Source organism: Pseudonaja textilis, chromosome 3 (genome assembly GCF_049901715.1).
Source record: "Pseudonaja textilis isolate UNSWEBS1 chromosome 3, rPseTex1.2, whole genome shotgun sequence".
NCBI classification, from domain to species: Eukaryota; Metazoa; Chordata; class Lepidosauria; order Squamata; family Elapidae; genus Pseudonaja; species Pseudonaja textilis.
Window position 1 is genome coordinate 128106533 of NC_141992.1, and position 21954 is coordinate 128128486.

The following is a 21954-nucleotide window of genomic DNA, read 5'->3' on the forward strand; positions in this document are numbered from 1 at the left end:
CATGGCTGCCCTAATTAATTCACCTGTGGAATTCCTCTTTCCCAGCCCCAGATGGGGAACATGCGTTCATCCAGCCTACAATCAAGCCTTCAAACAACATAAAAGAGTTCCCTACGTCCTATAAAGTTGCCTTGTTTGGGTTTAAATAACTCCACCATGCAAGTATGAAAAGAATCTTATCAAAAACCCTCTCATAAGAAAGCGGAGGTTCATTCTGAAAATAAGTGAATAAATAAATCAGAAGGCTGTTGCGGGCATCAGTGCTGCCCTCCTCCCATTGCCCTTATGCCATTTAATTCTACCAATTTAATAGAAGCTTACTTGTTTTCCCAGCCACATATGCACATTGACTCCTGTGAGTTGATTGATAAATAGCACTTTCCTGGGATAGAGTGAGTTAATGTTCAAAGGATATTTGATAAATTTGGGGCCTTATTTGTTTGACATTTGGAAAAATAATCCACACTCATGCATGTGCGTGCGCGCACACACTCATTTAAAAATTGTTCATTTGTTCTGAGGAAGGGAGAAGGGAGGCAGGGAAGGGAGGGAGAGAGGGAGAAAGAAAGAAAGAAAGAAAGAAAGAAAGAAAGAAAGAAAGAAAGAAAGAAAGAAAGAAAGAAAGAAAGAAAGAAAGAAAGAAAAGGACAGGACCAAGGCCAAGACCAAGACCAGGTTCTTTTGAATATTGTTCCATTAACTGGTTCAGAGTTACATGATCATTAGCAGTTTTTTAATCTCAGTTTTACCTCTGGTTTATTCCTATTCCATTAATATTTATTTACAGGTAGTCCTTGACTTACGACCATAATGGAGCCCAACCTTTCTGTTACTAAGTGAGACATTTGTTAAGTGATTTTAGCTCCATTTTATGGCCTTTCTTATAACAGTTGTTAAGTGAATCAACTGCTATTGTTAACTTAGTAACACGATTGTTAGGGAATCTGGTTTCCCCGTGACTTTGCTTATCATAAAGTCGCACAAGATGCTCGCATGACCCCAGGATACTGCAACCATCATAAATATGAGTCAGTTGTCACGAGTCTGACTTTTTATCATGTGACCATGCGGATGCTGCAACAATCATGTGTGAGAAAAATAGTTATAACTCAGTTTTTTCAGTGCTGTTGTAACTTTTTAGATGATGACTAAATGAAGTGTTGTAAGTCAGATAACAGATAATCAGAGTTGGAAGAGACCTTGTAGGTCATCTAGTCCAACTCCCCCCCCCCCCAAGCAGGAGACCCTACACCATTTCTGACAAATGGCAGTCAAATCTCTTCTTGAAAGTCTCAAGTGATGGTACTCCCACAACTTCTGAGGTCAAGCTGTTCCATTGCTTGATTGTTCTCACTGTCAGAAAGTTTCTCCTTATTTCCAGGTTAAATCTCTCCTTGTTCAGTTTCCATCCATTATTCAAGGGCTAACAAGTGACTCTGGGCAGTGAACAACCATAAAACAATTAAAAACAGTTACAATTACTACAGAATTAAATATCTATGGCAGCTGTGGGAAAAAAAGCCAACATACAGTAGATGTCACCACAGCCAGGAAACACATCCCATATTTGGGGTCCCAGATCTTTAAGGCCTTCAAGGATCAAAATCATCTCTAAATAATATCTCAAATATAAGGGATTTGCTTTCATTTTCATTATTAAAATTTCTGTAACTATTCATCTCTATTTGAAAGTGAATTATTTTTCCAATAGGACTGTAAAGGTAAAGGTAAAGGTTCCCTTCGCACATACATGCTAGTCGTTTCCGGCTCATCTCTATTACAAAGCCATCTGAAGACGTCTCCATGGTCATATGGCCAACATCACTAAATGCCGAAGGTTCACGGAATGCTGTTACCTTCCCACCAAAGTGATCCCTATTTTTCTACTTGCATTTTTCCATGCTTTCAAACTGCTAGGTTGGCAGAAGCTAGGACAAGTAACGGGAGCTCACTCCATTATGCGGTGCTAGGGATTCGAACCACTGAACTGCTGATCTTTCTGATCGACAAACTCAGTATCTTAGCCACTGAGAAGCAATAGGCTTCAAACCAGTTCTCTGTGACACATTTATCCATAGATACCCAAATGATATTTGAAATGGATTCAGTGCCCCGAAATATTTTAGTAGTGGGGGGGAAACACGATTGCCAGTCCTTTATTCTGTACTGATAAAAATTAAAATTTCAGATAATAAAACTTCCAGAATTCTTCAGAGGCATCAGTTGTAATGCTGTCTAATGGACCACAAAAGCTGCAGAAGAGAAATAGGTAGCATTATCTCCTTCTGTCTCAGTTTCATACCTTTGCTGGCTATCTGACTTATTGCTGCAAGAAAATAGAATTCTCCTTCCCAAATAATGTATTTGAAAGGTTTTCCTTGTTGGGCAAGGAAAAACAATGTGAGTTTATTGACTTTGGAACCATTAATATCTTTTTTGCAATAGAATTTTAGTATTAAGACTTAAGTGGTTCATGGTGAAATCCTTAAATGTTCAAGGTTTTTTTGTGATGCTAACTTATTCTTCAAAACTTTTAACTCTGTCTTTGAAGAAATGATTATTGTATGAGACATGGGTGGTTGTCAGATGAATTTTTCTGACAAATGGAAAAGTGATATTATTTCAGACATTAAAGATTGTGGTTTCTTTGGAGATATGTAAGTTATTCTTTTTTGGAAAAGGCAGTGTTACAACTGATGAGAAAATGAACCAACATGTTTTTCTTTGGCATAATTTTTCATGGTATTGTACAACAGTACAATATCACTTTTAAATAACTTTTTTTTACTCTTTTCTACGTGTCAATAATATAGCATTATAAGGTACTTTCTGCAGATCATCGTTCCCACTGGTGGAGAGAAGAGGAAGAAACTGAAGTCGGACATAGTTTTGGATCTTAGCCTGGCAGGGCCAAGCTAAAATATATGATTCATTGAAAGGGCTTTGTTAAGCATCAGGGAAATCAGGAAATTCGAGCAGTTCAAATTGGCATAAAGATTTATTGCAAGCTTAAGCTGTCTACAAAAATCTGACCTATTAACAATCAAGGGAAATGAGCGGGAATAAAAAGACATTCAATTGGGCTGAGCTTAGAACACTTGTGGGCACACAGGGACCCATGACTTATGACACTCTTGACTCCTCCCTCAGACTCAGCATGGTCCTCTCCTACAGACTTCTTGTTACTGAATAGTTTTGGAAGGTAAAAGATAACATTTACACACCATATCTCTTTGGCAGTTCAATTTGTAATGCCTGCATAAGACCAAGCTGCCACTAACCAACTATGCAATGAGACATATAATCTGCTACCAGTTCTGATATGGAAGGGCAGTAAATGTTATTTGAGGGGGAATATAGTTGTATGATTAATGAGAGGTAAATATTATTCCACCCAGAGATTATGAAAGGAAGAATTTTAAATTGGGTGTGACAAAGTAGAAGAATTGAAAATAGTTTCCTTTCTACTATCTGTTGTCATGACAGAGCAGGGGTGAAACTGGGGAGATTTTTACCAGTTTGAACCAAAGAAGAAATGGAAATCCCTCCCCCTTGCTATCTTCAGTTAGGTGGACAGACATAAAAAGATGAAGGTATTACCAAGAATAAATGGAAATGGAAGAGAAGCGACTTATCTCCTGAAGCAGGGAGAGTGAAAAGCACTTAATAACAGCCAGTTCAGAGATGAAAAGGAGAAAATAGAAAAGGAGGTGTGCTAGAACAGAATCTGGCAAGGCAGCAATGGAGAGGCATTATGTCAACACAGTTGAACTACTTCCCACAACCATAAAGAAAGGGACCAAACATCTGTTAACTTAGAAAGGCAGAAGGAAAAGTCTTATTCTTAAGACTTTGAAGCACAGACCTTATGTAAAAGCTTGCCTTATTTCTTCCGCAAATGGTAAACCATCTGTTGTCTCTGAGTCTTCCTTCTTGTCTGTGGCAATGAAACATGGCTTCCATTCATTTGAATCCATGAATATATGACCTAGGTGCTTTTATTCCTTTTCAATTTTCTTTTCTTTCTTCTTTAAAATTTCATACGCTGTCCTTTCTCTCACTTTGTTTTTGTAATCCATCCATAACAATGTTAATGTAGTTGAATAACGTTGAGAGTAATTGCTGAATAACGTTTTAAGTGTCTGGAAAGCTGAGATTTACTGATGTTAAGTTGTCTGAGGAAGGTTGCTAAAGAGTGCTGTTATTCCAGTCTTCTTCTGTCTAGTACAATTTACTAACATGTCCCATTTTCAAGTCCTTGTGTTTACTAGTTTCACTTGTTTCAACAAATCATATGAAAGGTTGGATTCATTTATCCTGGGACTGCTCCATGCCATTTCTTTCCTCCTCAAACATAGCAATATGTAGTAGGGCTTTTCTAAATGAAAGTAGTATTATTACACTCTTATTTTACAGTACATTTATTCAGTGTCCTTCAATATAAGAGATAGTTTGATCCTCACATTCTATGTCCTATTATTACCTTCTGCTAGTATGAACTGAATGTGACAGATAAAACAAAACATGATTTACCAAGACATAAGAACAAATATATAACACCAAAAAATGGAATTTCAAATATATAACACCAAAAAATGGAATTCCTTTCCTAAAAACAGACTGCTCAATCATTCAAAGGATGGGGAGATGAATCAATCTTTTTTTAAAAAAAATCTTCAGGACAAATACTAGAATTAAAAATGAACCACCAGAATACCCAGTGTTCTAAATTATTTTTTCCAGTACTATTCATTAATACAAATAGGCACATAGTTCCCTAGGGTACACTGATTAGACCATGCTCCACCTCATTATCTACGGATAATCAAGAAATGTACAAATGATACAGTGCATGGTTTACATATCTGGAGGAAGTCTTCACTTATGCCATATGGCTCTCAATTAGCACCAACTGAAAACCAACTTTTTTCTTTGTTAAAATAAATAGGATTATCACAAACCATGTAAAAGACATAATCATATTGCCAAAAATAATATATTTCAAATAAGTAGAACAGCAAACAAAATAAATTACACAATTATTCTCCTACTCAACAGAGATGTTGCATTCACTTTCTGTAAATGGCAATCTTCAACTAAGAGCCATATAATTTTCTCTTTGTAGCAATGGCATCTACCTTTTCATCATATCTGCTGTTGCACTGAGTGCTAAATAGCCTTCTCTAAATGCTTGATAAATTGTTATTTCTTTTTCTTTCAGAGTTCCTCCGAGACTTAAAGAAACGAAAAAACACATTAAGGAACAAAGAAGGAATGTGATTGGCCTCAGCATAGAGAACTAGCTTGCATTTGAGGTTGGGAGAAAATCATCCCTTCAGCATCATTTTGCCCTGCCATCATGAGAACTTATCATTGCTTCTGCTTCCTGTTTTGGTTTGGTCCTCTTCACCAAAGTTATTCTATACCATTGTCCAAAAAAACTACTGGTTTTCCAGAAAACCCAAATGTTTTGGATTTATCTCAAAACAGCAGAAAGGAGCTTAGTCGTTCCAAAAGAAGCTGGATGTGGAATCAGTTCTTTCTTCTGGAGGAATACACAGGCTCTGATTATCAGTACGTCGGCAAGGTAGGATACTTTATTTCTTTCCTAACAGGGAAAGTAGCATGGGATATTATGCCATCACATCAGCTGTCTTTAATCAATGTCTCTTGGGGTAGAGATACTTCTTCTGAGAGTACTATGGGGATTATTCAAGAGCTTAGCTAACACCTTGAAAAAGATGGAAGAAATCGTGATATTTACATAAACAACCATACGTTTAGAATAAAATCTGCAATTTGATTGTTAAAAAACATTTCAGAAATTATACATTGCTGAGTTCCAGCATAGGAAATTAAAACTGGTCCTTTTAATTTCAACAGAAGGATATTAACTTAATATTTAAGGACCTATTAAAATTTATCTTAGTAGAACTTCTTCCTTCATGAAGATACATGTAAATATTCTTTCTTTTACACATAGGTGAATCAGAAATGCATGTAAGGTTGCCACCATTGATTGTTAAATTAACTACTTGTAAATCTGGGGAAAAGTTGTTGGAAGCTTAATTTTTCCCCCATTACTGATGTATTTTCTAGAGACATCCAAGTATCATTGAGTTAAAAGAAAAGTAAAATAACAAATTTCATTCACTTGACCATATGTGTCAAAATGTCACAAAGAAAACCATATAGTTTACATGCTTGTATCTAATACCAGCATGCAAACATAAAAAGAGATAGTTTGCTTTAGGGTGATGTGATGATGATTGGTTTTGTTTTGTTTTTCATTTTGGGGTTATTACAACTGATTCTACATGCCTATGATTTCATATTGCTTCAGTGATGGCTGGGTAATGCCCTGAACATACTAAAGGCCACTGGTGAGGAAACAGTCCTAGAAAATATGAAGTTTGTATATATTGGCAAGTTTTGGGATCTGACTATCATATCTGGTAACATTAATTTTTGGTTGAACTTTCTTGACTTCAATTTCAGAGTTGCTTTTTGATCCTGTTTGTTAATTTTCAAATTCTGATGAAATCTTGAGGAACTTAGGAAAGTTGGGTATGGATGTTACTTACCAAATTTTCCTAGTTTAAAATGGGCATCTCTCCAGTATCTTCTGCCTGGTACTTTATAGACAGAATGGGACAACTTGCTGCAGCCCACTCACCATAGACAAGTCACCACGGGACAACTCGCTGCAAAAGAATTCAAGAATTCAATTTAATAATTTAAAATCATTTTAAAGAATATTTTAATTTTTGCCATTCAGGTGTCATTTTTGTCATTTTGTCCTTTCTTTTGCATCCTTTCTTTAATTATTCTATTCCACCATTTCTTCAACATTAGTGTAACTCTTGTCTCATGGTGAGTTGTACACCTGCAAGTTGTCTTGCAGTGTGTTGTCCCACGATGTCTTGGCCATGGTAAGTTGGCTGTAGGAAGTTGGCTGTGATAAGTTGTCCTAGACCCCTTTGTAGAAGTATGCATTAACTCCAAGCAAGCCACCTGTAGGAAGTATCTGTTTTTGATTATGTTGTATGAATTATTTTGTTCTGAAATAATTAACCCAGACACTGACTATTATTACTCTTGTTAACTGGGTTCACGATGGGTTTTTTTTATGGTGAATAATCAGAAATGTTTCTATCGAAAGACAACTGTATTAGCTTGTTGTCTCCATATTTTTCATTTATTACGTGAAAAATAACAAAGATCGCAAGCAGAGGTTTCTGGATTTATGTGTCCCTTTAGCGAGAATGAATGAAAATGTCTTGGAGGCAAAAGTCAGAATATTTCTCAAGACATTGTTAGAAGGCTTTTCATTGTTGGGATCATGTTTTGCATCACAATATTGCAATACAGAAGGCAGGTGGGAAAAATCCCATATCATGTGGCTTCTCCAATTTGGGGCTAGTTAATTTGATAAATCATAATTTTCCTGCTTGTTTGGGAGCTCATTATATAATAAGAGCTAACTGCTTCAGCAAGTTTGTGACAGAACCTCAAGAGAAGCATTGCTTCCTTTACCAAAATGTACAGGTTTTTTTAAAATGGGCATTATGGTCTAGATAGGATCCTCCTTTGTCTCCCAAAAAAGAATCAGAAGGTGGTCCTGCAATGCTAACATGTCCATCAAAACCTTAATAATAATTAAAAATGATCATTTTTATCTAATGTGTCCCTTTGGACAAAGATCTTAAAACACTTCATCATTTTGTTTCCAAGATGATTGCAATTCAAAAGGCTTAATTATACTCATAAAATTACAAGGAAACCTTGTTAATTAAAATATGGATAATAAAATCCAAGACTGGGTTGAGAAGCAAAGCAAGGAAATGGCATAAGTGTAAAGCTAGAAACAGATACAAGTTATGTAAGTGTTATTAATGCCATGGCCATCGGCCCTTCACAGTTGGCCTTTTATGTGTTTTTGGGTGCCTGAGCAATACATGTCTTGGTAATTGAACAGTTAGCCATGAGGCATGAATGGGAAATGCATGAAATATGAAGATTAAATGTAAGCACCCCGTGTTCTAGAGTAAAGTCCATACAAATGTGTATTTTACTGAATAGCTAAATGTGCAAGGAGCTTACACTGTTTATGATTACAGCTACTTTTAATCTAAGAGGTTATCTGAAAAGTTTCCTTTAAGTTAGAAACAGTTCTCAGCCTTTGTAAGATCTCTTAGTTAATGCCCAGATGAGATTACTGTAGCCCCTGCTGGACTGATGTGTTATGTGGGAATGAATATGCAATTGAAATCTTCTAACTAAAGAGTGTTTTAAAATAATAAATTCCAAATATGAAAGAAATAGAACAGGAGTGTCAAACTCGTGGCATCATGTTATCATCACATGATGTACCATGACTTTCCCCCCACTGCACTAAACTGGGGTGGAGATGGCCAGTGCGTGATGCATGTGGCTCATGGGCCACAAGCTTGATACCTCTGAAGTAGAAAGAAGAGAAGCTTACCCTCCTTAGTATTTAGTGGCAAAAATTCAAAGGAAGAAGAAAATGAGAAACTTTTCCACATGTAAAAACAAATTGTAGATCAGGGGGAGGTGGTAGATATTTGATGGCAGACAGACCTCCCAGGAATTTGCAGAAGGAAAGAAAATAAGAGGAGGGAGGTGTCTTACTGCTTCCCAGTGCTGTTTGTGTGAGGCACCTTAGCTCTTTGGAATTCTGAACCTACAATCCATTGTTGCTGGGGGTCTCACCAGTGGTGGGATTCAAAAACTTTTACTACCAGTTCTGTGGGTGTGGCTAGGTGGGTGTGATCATGTGACTGGGTGGGTGTGGCTTTTTTGCAGCCCCTACCCATTTTTAGGAGCTTCTTAGCCACAGAGGAGCCTCTGGGGGGTGTTTTTGCTCCCCTAAAGCTCTTCTGGGGCTCTGGAGGGCAAAAAATTGAGCTCCTCCCTCCATTTTTTGCCTTCCTGGGCCTCAGCAAGGGGAATCCCGGCACAGCTGATCTTATCTACAGCTGATTATCAGGAGAGAAAAAAAGAAAGAAATACCTTCGGCAAATGTCAGGCAGACAGGCGGGGTGAGCGAGCGTCGGGCGGGAGGATGACTGGGTGGGGAGCGCGGCCAGCCAGAACTTACTACTGGTTCGACGACCCACACCAAATTCTTGCTACTGCTTTGCCCGATCTGGTGCAAACCAGCTGAATACCACCATTGGGTCTCACACTCGTTGAGTGAGTCACAGCTGAAAACGCTTTGAAGGAGACCAGGTCAGGAAACAGATGCTGCAAGGATTCCAGGAATGCTACTTTGCTGTTGTAGGTATGATAATAGGATTTTTAAAGCCCTGTCAGAATTGAAAATTTCATTGCATTCTGTTCCTGTTGGGAAAGCCAATTTGAATCCAACGCTTGGTTCAGAACGAATCTTTCTAAAAGAAGGAAATGCAGGCTATAACCATAAAGACAGAAGTGCTGGCTTGACTTCTTCCAATAAGCCTTGCGTCTCCCTGCAGCTTTATCAAGTCCCCTCATTCCAAACAACAGATTGATATACTTGGGAAAGGGTCTTCTCCAAGGGTGATATTCTACCGGTTCGGCCCGGTTGGCCTGAACCGGTAGCTCTAAGGATCATCTGTGAGCAAACTGGTTAGCTCCAATGATCAGTTGCTGGGCCTACCTGCCCCACTCTATTCTAACCTTTATTTCCTGGTTTTCAAGTTCAGCTGCTTCGCATGACACAGCGGATTGCTGCACATCTGCTGTTTAACACAAAAGGAGAGTGCAGGATTTCAGGAGAAGGTCAGTAGCAAACCCTCTGCACGCATGAGAAGTGTGTGTTTGGCACACACTCACCAAACCGATTGTTACACTGGTTAAATCACACCCCTGGTCTTCTCCCTTGAATCTTTAACACTCAGACACATTTTTCTGTGAAGTCTTTTCACTCATTAAAGCTTAGTACTCATTAAAGCTAAGTACTTTCTAACTCTCTCCCAGGTGAAAATACCAATCTCTTCACTTGCTATCCAATTCATAGCCAGCCATAAATTTTGCTTGTCAGGCTGGGTGGCTGGCTGGTTTTTTGTTTTTGGCATTCATGGCTAGCAAAGAGAAAAATCATAGAACCCTTATTTTTAAAATTTTGATATTCTGTGCATCTCTTTTTTTCCCCTAGCCTTCTCCCCAGCTCTCCCCCAAATAGATACACCCACTTGATTTCTCTGCTTTTCCATCCTCAGGTTACTGACATGAATAAAAAATTCACTGTACCATCAATCCATAACAATGTCACAAAATCATAGGTAGCTACAATGTTTGTGGATATGAAGATAGGGGAAAAGATTTCATAAAGAAACTAAACATTTGATTTTGTATTCACAAAATCAAACACAGAGCCTCAGACGTAGAAGAGGAACATAAAAACAGAAGTTGGAAAATGGATCAAACCTCATTTCTTCAAATATACATAACTCCTTAATATTGATCTGTTTCTTTGGAACCCTTTAGGCAGCCTAGAAGAGTTCATTAAACCAACCATCATTCAGTAACAAGCATCTCATTACACCATCTCTCTTCATTTTCTTCTGTCAAGAATTCATCTGAAGCCTCCTGCCAGCATAGACAAGGCTGGTTGAATTCCAAGTTTTAAATTAAACACCAACAAAAATGCAAAAGGCTGCACCAGGAAACTTTGCATTTGGCAGAGGTAATGAAATGTGTGAAATATGTGATTCTAAAAAGGGCCAGATTCAATTTTCTAATAAATCACATTTAACAAAATCAAATCCACATTAGCTGCTATTTATTCTTTGTTCACGTTTTGAGCCTTGGTAAGCTCTTTTGAAGTAGTGAAGGAAAGCATATAAGCGATATGATATTTACTATTGATCTATGTTAAGTTAATAAAACACTCCAGGAACAAATCAGTGCAAGGAAAGCAGATGTTGTCCCTCAAGAGTAAGGGGGCGGGAATGAGGATGGCAATAAGCTTATCTCTAATTCTAACTGCAGATAAATCCTTGGGCTCAACCTCCAAAATCTTACAAGTTCATTCTTACAACATTCTTATTCTCAGATGACAGAATCAGTCAAGTTATTCTCAGATGACAGAATCAAGACAAGGTGAATATTAGATATGGACACCTGGAAGAGGTTAGATGGAAATTAATCAAGGAGAGAACCAACTTAAAACTACTGAGAAATTTCTTGACAGAACATACTGCCAGCAGCATTATCTGGTCAGTGATCACCACCAGCCCTTTTGCCTCTGCTGCACCACTTTATCTTCAATATCTGTGCTGCAGGACTACCATGTTATAATACTACTACCTTTACTCTCCTTTGTCAGCTCTCCATGTGACCTGAGGGTCAGCTGCACTGGCCAGTTCTATTTGAATGCTATTTGATGAACACAATATCCTCCTTGGTCACTCAGGAAAGTCCAGTTTTAACATCTCCTACACCACCAGGAATTTTTTTTTATCTCAGGGATATTTGGAGACCCTCTAGATCAGGGGTGTCCAACCTTTCACCTTCCCTGGGCCACATTAGAAGATGAAAATTTGGTTTGGGCCGCACATAAAATAAAATAACAATAACGATACCTGATCATCCCAAAAAACCATAGAAAACATAGTTAACATATTAAATTTATTTGGAAATATAGTTAGTGAGATGTTTTTATTATTTATTATTAATTATTTATTAAAAATTATTTATTTTTTATCACGGTTTTTTTAATCACAGTTTTTTTTATCACAGTTTATTTTCCGGCCAAATTTTGCGGGGGGGAGGGGGGGAGAAAGCTCGCCTGCCTCACGCCTTCCTCTTCTCCTGCAAATAGCCCAGCTGGATGAGGCAGGACTGGAAGGCAGAAGCAGCAGCAGCAGCGGCGGGGGCAGAAGCAGCGGCGGGGGAAAGCTTCTGCCCCCGCCCCCGCCACCGCTTCTGCCCCTGCCGCCGCTGCTGCTTCTGCCCCTGCCGCCGCTTCTTCCCCCGCCACCGCTGCTGCTTCTGCCCCCGCCACCGCTGCTTCTGCCGCCGCCGCTTCTTCCCCGCCACCACTGCTGCTTCTGCCCCGCCACCGCTGCTTCTGCCGCCGCTGCTTCTTCCCCCGCCACCACTGCTGCTTCTGCCGCCGCCGTTTCTGCCCCCACCACCACCCCCGCCGCCGCGGCTTCTGCCGCCGCCGCTTCTTCCCCTGCCACTGCTGCTGCTTCTGCTGCCGCCATTTCTGCCACCGCCACCACCCCCGCCGCCACCGCCGCTTCTTCCCCCGCCACCGCCGCCGCTTCTGCCCCCGCTGCGGGGACAGCGGCGGCGGGGGGCAGAAGCAGCGGTGGGGGCAGAAGCAGCGGCGGGGCAGAAGCAGCAGCGGTGGTGGGAGAAGAAGCGGTGGCGGCGGGGCAGAAGCAGCGGGAGTGGTGGCGGAGAAGAAGCGGCGGGGCAGCAGCAGCGGTGGGGGCAGAAGCAGCAGCAGTGGCAGGGCAGAAGCGGTGGGGGGCGGCGGGGGCAGAAGCGGCGGGGGTGGCAGTGGGGCAGAAGCGGCAGGGGTGGCAGCAGGGGCAGCAGCGGCGGCAGGGGCAGAAGCAGCAGCGGTGGCAGGGGCAGAAGCGGTGGCGGTAACAGCAGGAGGTGGCGCTCTGACGGCGCCCGTCTTTTCTCTTGCTGCTTGGCTCACCTCGCCCCACCTCGCGCCTGCCTCTCCTCCTCCTTCTCGCTGGCTGTGGCACGATGGTTGGGGTGGGCATTGGGCCGCATTACGAGGCGACCTGGGCCGCATGCGGCCCGTGGGCCGTGGGTTGGACAAGCCTGTTCTAGAGTGTCTTATCCCAGACATTTCTGCCTGTCCAATATGATCTAGTAGGAAAAGCACCTTTTGAATACTAGTTTTAATGGACCACTCTTTTCATAAAAAAAAGGACATATTATTTTCTCTAGTGGTCTCTCTTCTTTGGAATGGTGCTGAATGAAAGATCAGATCAGCGCCAACTATGTTGCTCTTCAGGAAATGTTCAAGAATGCTTTGGGAAGTTTTAGAAGTCTCTTTTCAACAGGAGGCAACAGTTGCTGTTAGCATTGTTGGCCTTGGTGTGTCCATGGATTCGATTGTTTTTTGTTTGCTTTTCTCCTTTTAATTTTTTCTCTTTTACTTCTGTATTATTGTTAGCTCTTTGGAGCCTTACTGGAACTGAGCTGCATATAAATTGCAGAACTAAATAAATAAACACAAAGGCAAAGGCAAAATGGTACTGTAGGAAGCAGAGCCAGTTACCAGTGTGTACTCCCTGAGCCCCAACACTATTGTTGACCTGCCCAAGCATCTATCTAAATCTATCTAAATTGCTACAACTCAAGAATTCTAACCTGAAACTGTGACTGGAAAGTGAGTCATTAGTATATGTCCAGCCATGAAGCAAAGTTAGTCTGACTTTCTATTGTGATGCCGAAGATAGCTAGCGATCAATTAATAGATTCCTACCTATGTACGTTTTGTCAATCCCAACTCAATTGCAGAAGCACAGAAAAAAAAATACAAATTTTCTTCTAAGCCCTTCTCTCTAAAATTCATTCCACAGATGAGTTTTGAGTTTCAGGTATTCTAAAGGATGCTACACATATAACACGATTGAGCATTCTATTAGATGTTAAAGAAGATATTATTTGATCTCATAGAGAGGGAGAAAGACAGAGGGCCTGTGGTGCCAAGACAAGGTGAATATTAGATATGGATACCTGAAAGAGGTTAGATGGAAATTAATCAAGGAGAGAACCAACTTAAAACTACTGAGAAATTTCTTGACAGAACAACCAACCAGTAGAACAACTTGCCTCCAGAAGTTGTAGATGCTCCAACACTGGAAGTTTTTAAGAAGAGATTGGACAACCATTTGTCTGAAATGGCACAGGGTTTCCTGCCTAAGCAACATATTGGACTAGAAGACCCCCAAGCTCCCTTCCAACTCTGTTATTCTGTTAAATTGTTGAGGAAACTTATTGCTGGTGGCTTTGTGTATGCTGTGCAGGACTGAGGGAGATCTAGAGCAGGCTTGTCCAACCCGCGGCCCACGGGCCGCATGCGGCCCAGGTCACCTCGTAATGCGGCCCAATGCCCACCCCAACCATCGTGCCACAGCCAGCGAGAAGGAGGAGGAGAGGCAGGCGCGAGGCGGGGCGAGGTGAGCCAAGCAGCAAGAGAAAAGACGGGCGCCGTCAGAGCGCCACCTCCTGCTGTTACCGCCGCCGCTTCTGCCCCTGCCACCGCCGCTGCTTCTGCCCCTGCCGCTGCTTCTGCCCCCGCCGCCGCTGCTGCCCCCGCCGCCGCCGCTTCTGTCCCCGCCGCCACCCCGCCGCTTCTGCCCCCGCCACCACCCCGCCACTTCTGCCCCGCCGCCACCCCCACCGCTTCTGCCCTGCCACTGCTGCTGCTTCTGCCCCACCGCTGCTGCTGCCCCCGCCGCCGCCGCTTCTTCTCCCGCCGCCACCCCCACTGCTTCTGCCCCCGCCGCCACCGCTTCTTCTCCACCACCACTGCTGCTTCTGCCCCGCCGCTGCTTCTGCCCCCGCCGCCGCTGCCCCCGCAGCGGGGCAGAAGCGGCGGCGGGGAAGAAGCGGCGGTGGCGGGGTGGTGGTGGCAGGGGCAGAAATGGCGGCAGCAGAAGCAGCAGCGGTGGCGGGGGAAGAAGCGGCGGTGGCAGAAGCAGCGGCGGCGGGGCAGAAGCAGCAGCGGTGGCGGGGAAGAAGCGGCGGCGGGGCAGAAGCAGCAGCGGCGGCAGGGGCAGAAGCGGCGGCGGCGGCGGCGGGGCAGAAGCTTTCCCCGCCGCTGCTTCTGCCCCGCCGCTGCTGCTGCTGCTTCTGCCTTCCAGTCCTGCCTCATCCAGCCAGGCTATTTGCAGGAGGAGAGGAAGGCGTGAGGCAGGCGAGCTTTCTCCCCCCCCCCCGCAAAATTTGGCCGGAAAATAAACTGTGATTAAAAAAAACTGTGATTAAAAAAACCGTGATAAAAAATAAATAATTTTTAATAAATAATTAATAATAAATAATAAAAACATCTTACTAACTTTATTTCCAAATAAATTTAATATGTTAACTATGTTTTCTATGGTTTTTTGGGATGATCAGGTATCGTTACTGTTATTTTATTTTATGTGCGGCCCAAACCAAATTTTCATCTTCTAATGTGGCCCAGGGAAGGTGAAAGGTTGGACACCCCTGCTCTAGAAGATTCTCGGCAATGAACGATACCTTGAATAACCTGAATAATTTGAATACCGTCAGTCTATTCTCCAAAGCACCTGAAGCAATGGATGGAAATTAAGCAAGGAGAGAACCAACCTAGGACTAAAGAGAAATTTCCTGACAGTTAGAACAATTAATCAGTGGAACAACTTGTCTCCAGAAGTTGTGAGTGCTCCAACACTGGAGATTTTTAACCTCCAAAACAACCATTTGTCTGAAATGCTTGAGCAAGAGTCCCTTCCAACTCTGTTATTCTGTTATGGAGGATGATGCAGAAAACCAGTCATTTCCCTGCTTGGGCTGCTCCAGTTGCTGAACATATGGATACTGGTGGTGACCGACTTATCTCAGCAATGCCAGGAAAGAGTAGGGAGAAGCATAAGGTCTTTATTGTTCCTGCCCTATTCCCTCCATGTCACAGACCTTGAATTTGTAACCCTCCATTTCAATACAGCAAATTTAATCCTGAAAGACTGTACCATGCACAGCTCTAAGAAAACTTAAGTACATCAATGCAAGCTCATTTAAGGACATCTTTGACTGTAGGAACCTCAAGATTTCTAGAAGTGCAAAAATGAAGGAAGAAAAGGAGAAGTGAGCATGCTATGAGCCAAAGAATAATGAATTGTCGGTTGTACAGGTGGAGATTGGGATACGCTACTTTAGAAAAAAGCACATACGATAGGAACATTCTGCACCACTCCATTTGTTGTACAGTGCTTTTTAGATGGTCTTTCTAAAGCTTGCTCTGCAAACCATTTGCTCTCCTCTGTGTAATGCACATTATTATAAACTCCAAAGTTGTCCTCTGAGCCCAAGTGCACGAACGTTTCACCAACTTGGCTTGCAAAGTTTACACTGCAGTGTCATACTCTGTGCACTCTTTGTGTCTTATAAGCCTCATTGGGCAAATGGTAGCAGTAACTCTAAAATGTTGGAACCCTTGGCGATTGTGATTTACTGATTTAAGAGGCTCTCTGCAGCCCTATGCTTACGTAATGAAATTCAGACTGAGAATAAACTTTAGTTATTTTCTCAGAGAACACCTAAGGTATGTGCTTAATTTCATCTCCTCCGGATAGCCCCACATTAAGGGTGAGCAGAGTCGTGGAGCTTCAAGACACTTATCATTTCAGGATTCGAACTCTATTTGATTTTTCATTGCCCTGCCATCAGGGAGGAGACTTCATTAAACCTTGTCTCTAATAATCAAATTAGCATCATGCAGAGGATATTTCTCGTGGGGCAGTATTAGAACAAAATGCAATATTCACTCCACAATTTTACCATTTCATCCTTCGCGGCATGTTTATTAGCTCACCCGCTTTAAAAATTAACAGTCTGCAGCTTCCTGTGGCAGATAGTTCACTGCATAAAACCTATGATAATGTCTATCTGTTGCAGTCTTAGCAATACAGCATATCTATGTGTTGTGCATGCATATCTGCAGAGCAGACCGAATTTCTCATTTTGGATCTGAAAGGTAATAAGAGTATTGCTTAGGGCTTAGGCTCTGGCGTCCTTCTTTTTTGTTTTCAGCACACCTCCTCCTCCCTTATTCTCAGTATATGAGTAATGTATATGTCTACAGAGTGGCCAGCACTGAATGCTCAGCTTCCACTGGGTCACCTTTGTCAATAAGAAAAAGATGAGATTTTCTTTCAAGTGCATCCATCATCTAGTAAGAAGCTGTAACCTGCTGCTGAAAGAAAGAGATGTTTTATTCATTTGCTTCTGGTAAAACATTTGTGGATTTTTTTTTTTTAGCGTACAGTATTTTTACCTTCTCCTCCTGAATTCAAATGTTCACTACAGCAGCTTGTGTAACGTAGAAAGCATTAGGCCCACTCTCTGTAGGGAAACATTCTATGGTGACCAACTTCTCATTAGATACAAGTGAATGATCTTCTTCATGTCAATAAATAATCTTGATGATGAAGTAGAAGAGCAATCCCTTCTTCATACTCATCCATCCAGTCTGAAAATGAACCGGCTAAAACTTGCATGGTCATCGGTGGACAGAAATAGGACAAGGAAGTTCATATTGCTATTGAATTTGGAATGATTTGTTTTGGAATACATAGAAGGCAGAACATAAGTCCATCTTACAAGCAACAATCTTCTTGACATAATATCCAAGATAATATCTTTGTGCCACTTCTAAGAAAATCTTTTTCTTCTTATGTGGCCCTACTCCAAACTTCAGGTATTTTTTTTTTGTCCTAGATTGGAAATATATGAAATATGGTGTGCCAATAAATTAATATTTCTGACAGAGATAAAAATCAACAGCAGATATTGGTCACCAGGTAATATAATAGTATGATACTTTGGATATTTTACAGCCTTTGGTTTTTCAAAGCTGTGGAGTACAGTGGTCATTTTCTTTCTTCTGTTCGTAGGTGTAATCTGATATTGACAATACTTAATTCTAATTATGCATTCATTCCATAAAGACTTCTTCCCAATGAATTTGAACTTACAGAATAGAATACAGAATATCAGGGTTTGAGAGGGACTTTGGAGGTCTTCTAGTCTAACCCCCTATACTATTTCAGACAAATGGTTGTCCAATTTCTTCTTAAAAACCTTCAGTGTTTGAGCACCACAACGTCTGGAGGCAAGTCGTTCCACTGGTTAATTGTTCTCACTGTTAGGAAGTTTCTCCTTAGTTCTAGGTTCCTTCTCTCCTTGATTAGTTTCCATCTATTGCTTCTTGTCTTACCTGCTGATGCTTTGGAGAATAGCTTGACTCCCTCTTCTTTATGGCAGCCCGTCAAACATTGGGACATAGCTATCATGTCACCCCTACTCCTTCTTTTCATTAAACTAGACAATTTCTGCAACTCTTCACATGTTTTAGCGTCCAGTTCCCTAATAATTTCTGTTGCTCTCCCCTCTTTCTAGAATCTCAACATCTTTTTTATATCGTGGCAAGCAAAACTGGATGCAGTATTCCATGTGTGGTCTTATTTCTGGTCTTGTGGCTGAAACTCTTATTATAACTTTTCCCACCCTTCCAATTTTATTTTAAATGTACAGTTCAGAGTTTTTAAAAATGTAAAGGCTTATGCTGGCTTTTTGGGGGGACATTTTCATTGATCTTCACAAAGACATCGCTCAACTATGGATTTTGAATACTTTCTTCATGACCCAATATGACTAAGATTGTTTTCTAAGCAAGTAAAATAATGGATTCTTTTTCTTCCCCAGAGTCTCTCTGAAGAAAACACATTAAATTGGAACAGATAACTAGCTATTTAAATCTGTAAAATAGGCAGCTAATGAAAAGAACTTTCATCGAGTTGAAAAAAGTAAAGTGACTGAGTTTTATGCAAAAGTCTTAGAAAGAAAAATCTTTGTTTTATTCATTTTACTATATACTTGATTATCTACTCTTGTATATAATCTGATGGAGATTATATGAATATGCCAATTTTTCTACAAGTCTGTCTGTCTGTCTATCTGTCTGTCTATCTATCTATCTATCTATCTATCTATCTATCTATCTATCTATCTATCTATCTATCTATCTATCATCTATCTATCATCTATCTATCTTTATTTATTTATTTATTTAGTTAGTTAGTTAGTTAGTTAGTTAGTTAGTTAGTTAGTTATTGATATTGCCACCTATTCGCTCATGGTGACTCGAGGTGGCTTACACAATGTAAAACCATATTTAAAACAAAAAATAAAAATAAAAACAATGAAAACTAACAAAAAGAATCAAATAAATTAGTAAAGTACAATAGAACAAAATTTGGGAAAAACAAAAAAAAACAAAAAAACACCAGAACATTAAAAACCAACTCCCATCCCCCTCCCTGATGACAGCAGATCACACTAGCCACCTGATGGGCTCCATCTCTCTCCGGGTTCCCCAGGCCCACTGGCAAAACCAGGTCTTCAGTGCCTTTCGGAAGAGAGCTAGAGTGGGGGGCCATTCTAATCTCTGAGGGAATGATGTTCCAGAGAGACGGAGCCTCCATGGAGAAGGCCCTTATAAATATTACTACAAGTGTATCATTATACGTATCAATCTACAAGTGTATCATTATATGAAGATACCAATTGTCCTACAAGTACATCATTAATATGTGTATGCATACATAGGCATTTAAATATATATTAAATGCAAATTAAATGTGTATATTTAATTTGCACATTTCAAATCAATATGTGTTTAATTTACAAATGTCTTTCTCCCTGTAAACTGAGGGTATATACCCGTGCAATATCCTATTTTTTTCATATAAACCAAAGATTGGGAATTATGGCCCCTTTATGAGTTGTCGACTTTGATTCCCAGAATTTTGGGAGTTGAAGTCCACAAGTCATAAACGGGCCATAGTTCCCTATCCCTGATATAAACGATGCTGAGCTTCAATGGTTAGACGGCCTAGGCCTAGACATTAGTATTTGAACATAGAACTTTTTAACATTTATATTTTATTAATCTAGGAGAAATGTTCATATATATTGCTAGTCCACGTATGATATGCCATACACTAAATAAACAAATATACTCCTCAGTCATAAGAATCTAGAAGCTTATTCATGTGAAATCCTCATAAAACCAAACATTGATCCATCCAACAATACAAAGTCCTTAAGATTCAGATGCTTAGTAAAAGAGGGTTATGGCTTCCTTATTTCCATCAGGGAGGGAGTCATCTTTACATGACAGGAAAAATATAAATCCGGGAAAACGTAGAAAAAACATATTTCCTGGTTCCTGTCCTTTGCGTCATGGATAATTTGACTATGAAGCTACCAACCTGCTCTATATACAATATGGGTAGCAAATAATCCATTGCCTCCATTACATAACAAAATAAAGAGTGTAAAAATGGTAAAATATCTAAATATATGAATAATTTGATATGCCAGTCTTCCCGTACACCTGGGCCTTATACCATGCCTATAAACATCTCATCCATAGTACGGAGTACAAGCAGGGGTGAGATTCAAATATTTTAACAACCGGTTCTGTGGGCGTGGCTTAGTTGGTGGGCGTCGCTTGGTGGTCATGTAATTGGGTGGACATGGCTTGGTGGTCATGTTTTTAGCTGGGTGTGACCAACTCAATATTATTGAGGCACGCATCTCCTCTCCTGACCTCTCATGACTGTGGGGATGCTGCAACAGTCGTAAGTGTGAAAAATGGTCATAAGTCACTTTTTTTCAGTGCCATTGTAACTTTGAATGGTCACTCCACACAAGCAAAGTACCAGCAAAGGAGGGGGAAAAAACTCCAGAGAAGTTCCTGAGACAGGAAGTCTAGTCCTGCCAAGAATGTAATAAGGGTTAACGGAGAGGCAGTTTCTGTAAGCAACACCAGAATGTTTCCTTCCTGCCTTCCTTACAGGATTAGGCCAGTAGTTTCTTCTAACAACTGGTTCTCCAAACTGCTTAGAATGTTAACAATCGGTTCTAGCGAATAGGTGAGAACTGGTAGAATCCCACCCCTGAGTACAAGTAGTTTCAACTTACAACAGTTCATTTAGTAACCACCTGAAGTTACAATGGCACTGAAAACAGTGACCTATGACCATTTTTAACACTTGTGACTATTGCAGCCTCCTCATGGTCACGTGACCAAAATTCAGTTGCTTGGCAACTGGCTTCATAGTTATGATGGTTGCAGTGTCTCAGAGTCGCGTGATTCCCTTTTGGTGACCTTCTGACAAGAAGCTAGATTCACTAAATAACCATGTCACTGACTTTAACAACTGCAATGATTCACTTAGCAACTGTGGCAAAAAAGATTGTAAAATGGGGCAAAATATCTCAGCAACAGAAATGTTGGGTTCAATTGTGGTTGAAAGTTGAGGACTTTCTGCACAAACAGAATGGAAAGCCAAGGCTACTGCTGAAATCATAAAGGAACTCCAGCCAATAGACACGGTAAAACATGAATTCATACACACACACACACACACACACACACACACACACACACTGTTAGAATCCCGCTCCCCTCCAAATCACATTGTACTGACAAGATCTTTAGGGAGAAGTAGTTTCTGCGCGTAGAGTGCATATTCCCTACCATACATACCGCCAAATACAGGTGTGTATATCTTTGAGGTTATATCAGAGGTGGTATTCAGCAGGTTCTGACCAGTTCTAGAGAACCTAGTAGAGGAAATTTTGAGTAATTTGGAGAATCGGCAAATACCACCTCTGACTGGAGATTTTACAGTATCCTTCCCCTGCCACGCCCACCAAGCCACTCCCACAGAATCAGTAGTAAAAATAAATTGAATCCCATCACTGGGTTATATGTATATTATTCCAAACTACAAGAATGAAGTACTGTACTACTTACCCAAACTGACTCTCAAGGCAAAAATGAAACTGGATATACTTCAAGAGCACTATATGCCACATCGCTCTTCCTCCTCATTGACTCCAAAGGAAAGCTGTGATTCTAAAATCTTTCTCTTAAAAACGATAATCAACCAATGCCTGGTTTAACTCCCAATTTTCTACATTAGGATGTTCTTCCTCATTAGTTAAAATCTGTGTTAAGAAAAATATAAGGGCTGTAGACAATGTATTGAAATCGGCATACCTTTTTCCCCCTATAAAGAGTGTTCCTGCTTCTTTATTCACTCTTTATCCTTCAAGGATAATATTATCTCTACAGTATTCTACCTGCACAAGCCTCTATATCATAACCCTTAGAACATCAGATTTAAAATTTTGCTACTTATCTCAATTTAT

At 40.7% G+C, this 21954-nt stretch overlaps 1 protein-coding gene across 1 annotated transcript in view; it reads left to right on the top strand.

Annotated features, from left to right (window-relative positions):
• LOC113436449 (cadherin-6) overlaps positions 1-21954 on the top strand; it is a 177811-nt gene that overhangs the window by 91137 nt on the left and 64720 nt on the right. The window contains exon 2 of the mRNA XM_026700884.2: positions 5222-5587. Within this exon, the coding sequence (XP_026556669.1) occupies positions 5360-5587 (228 nt within the window). The 5' untranslated portion in view covers positions 5222-5359. The remainder of the gene's footprint in view (positions 1-5221; positions 5588-21954) is intronic.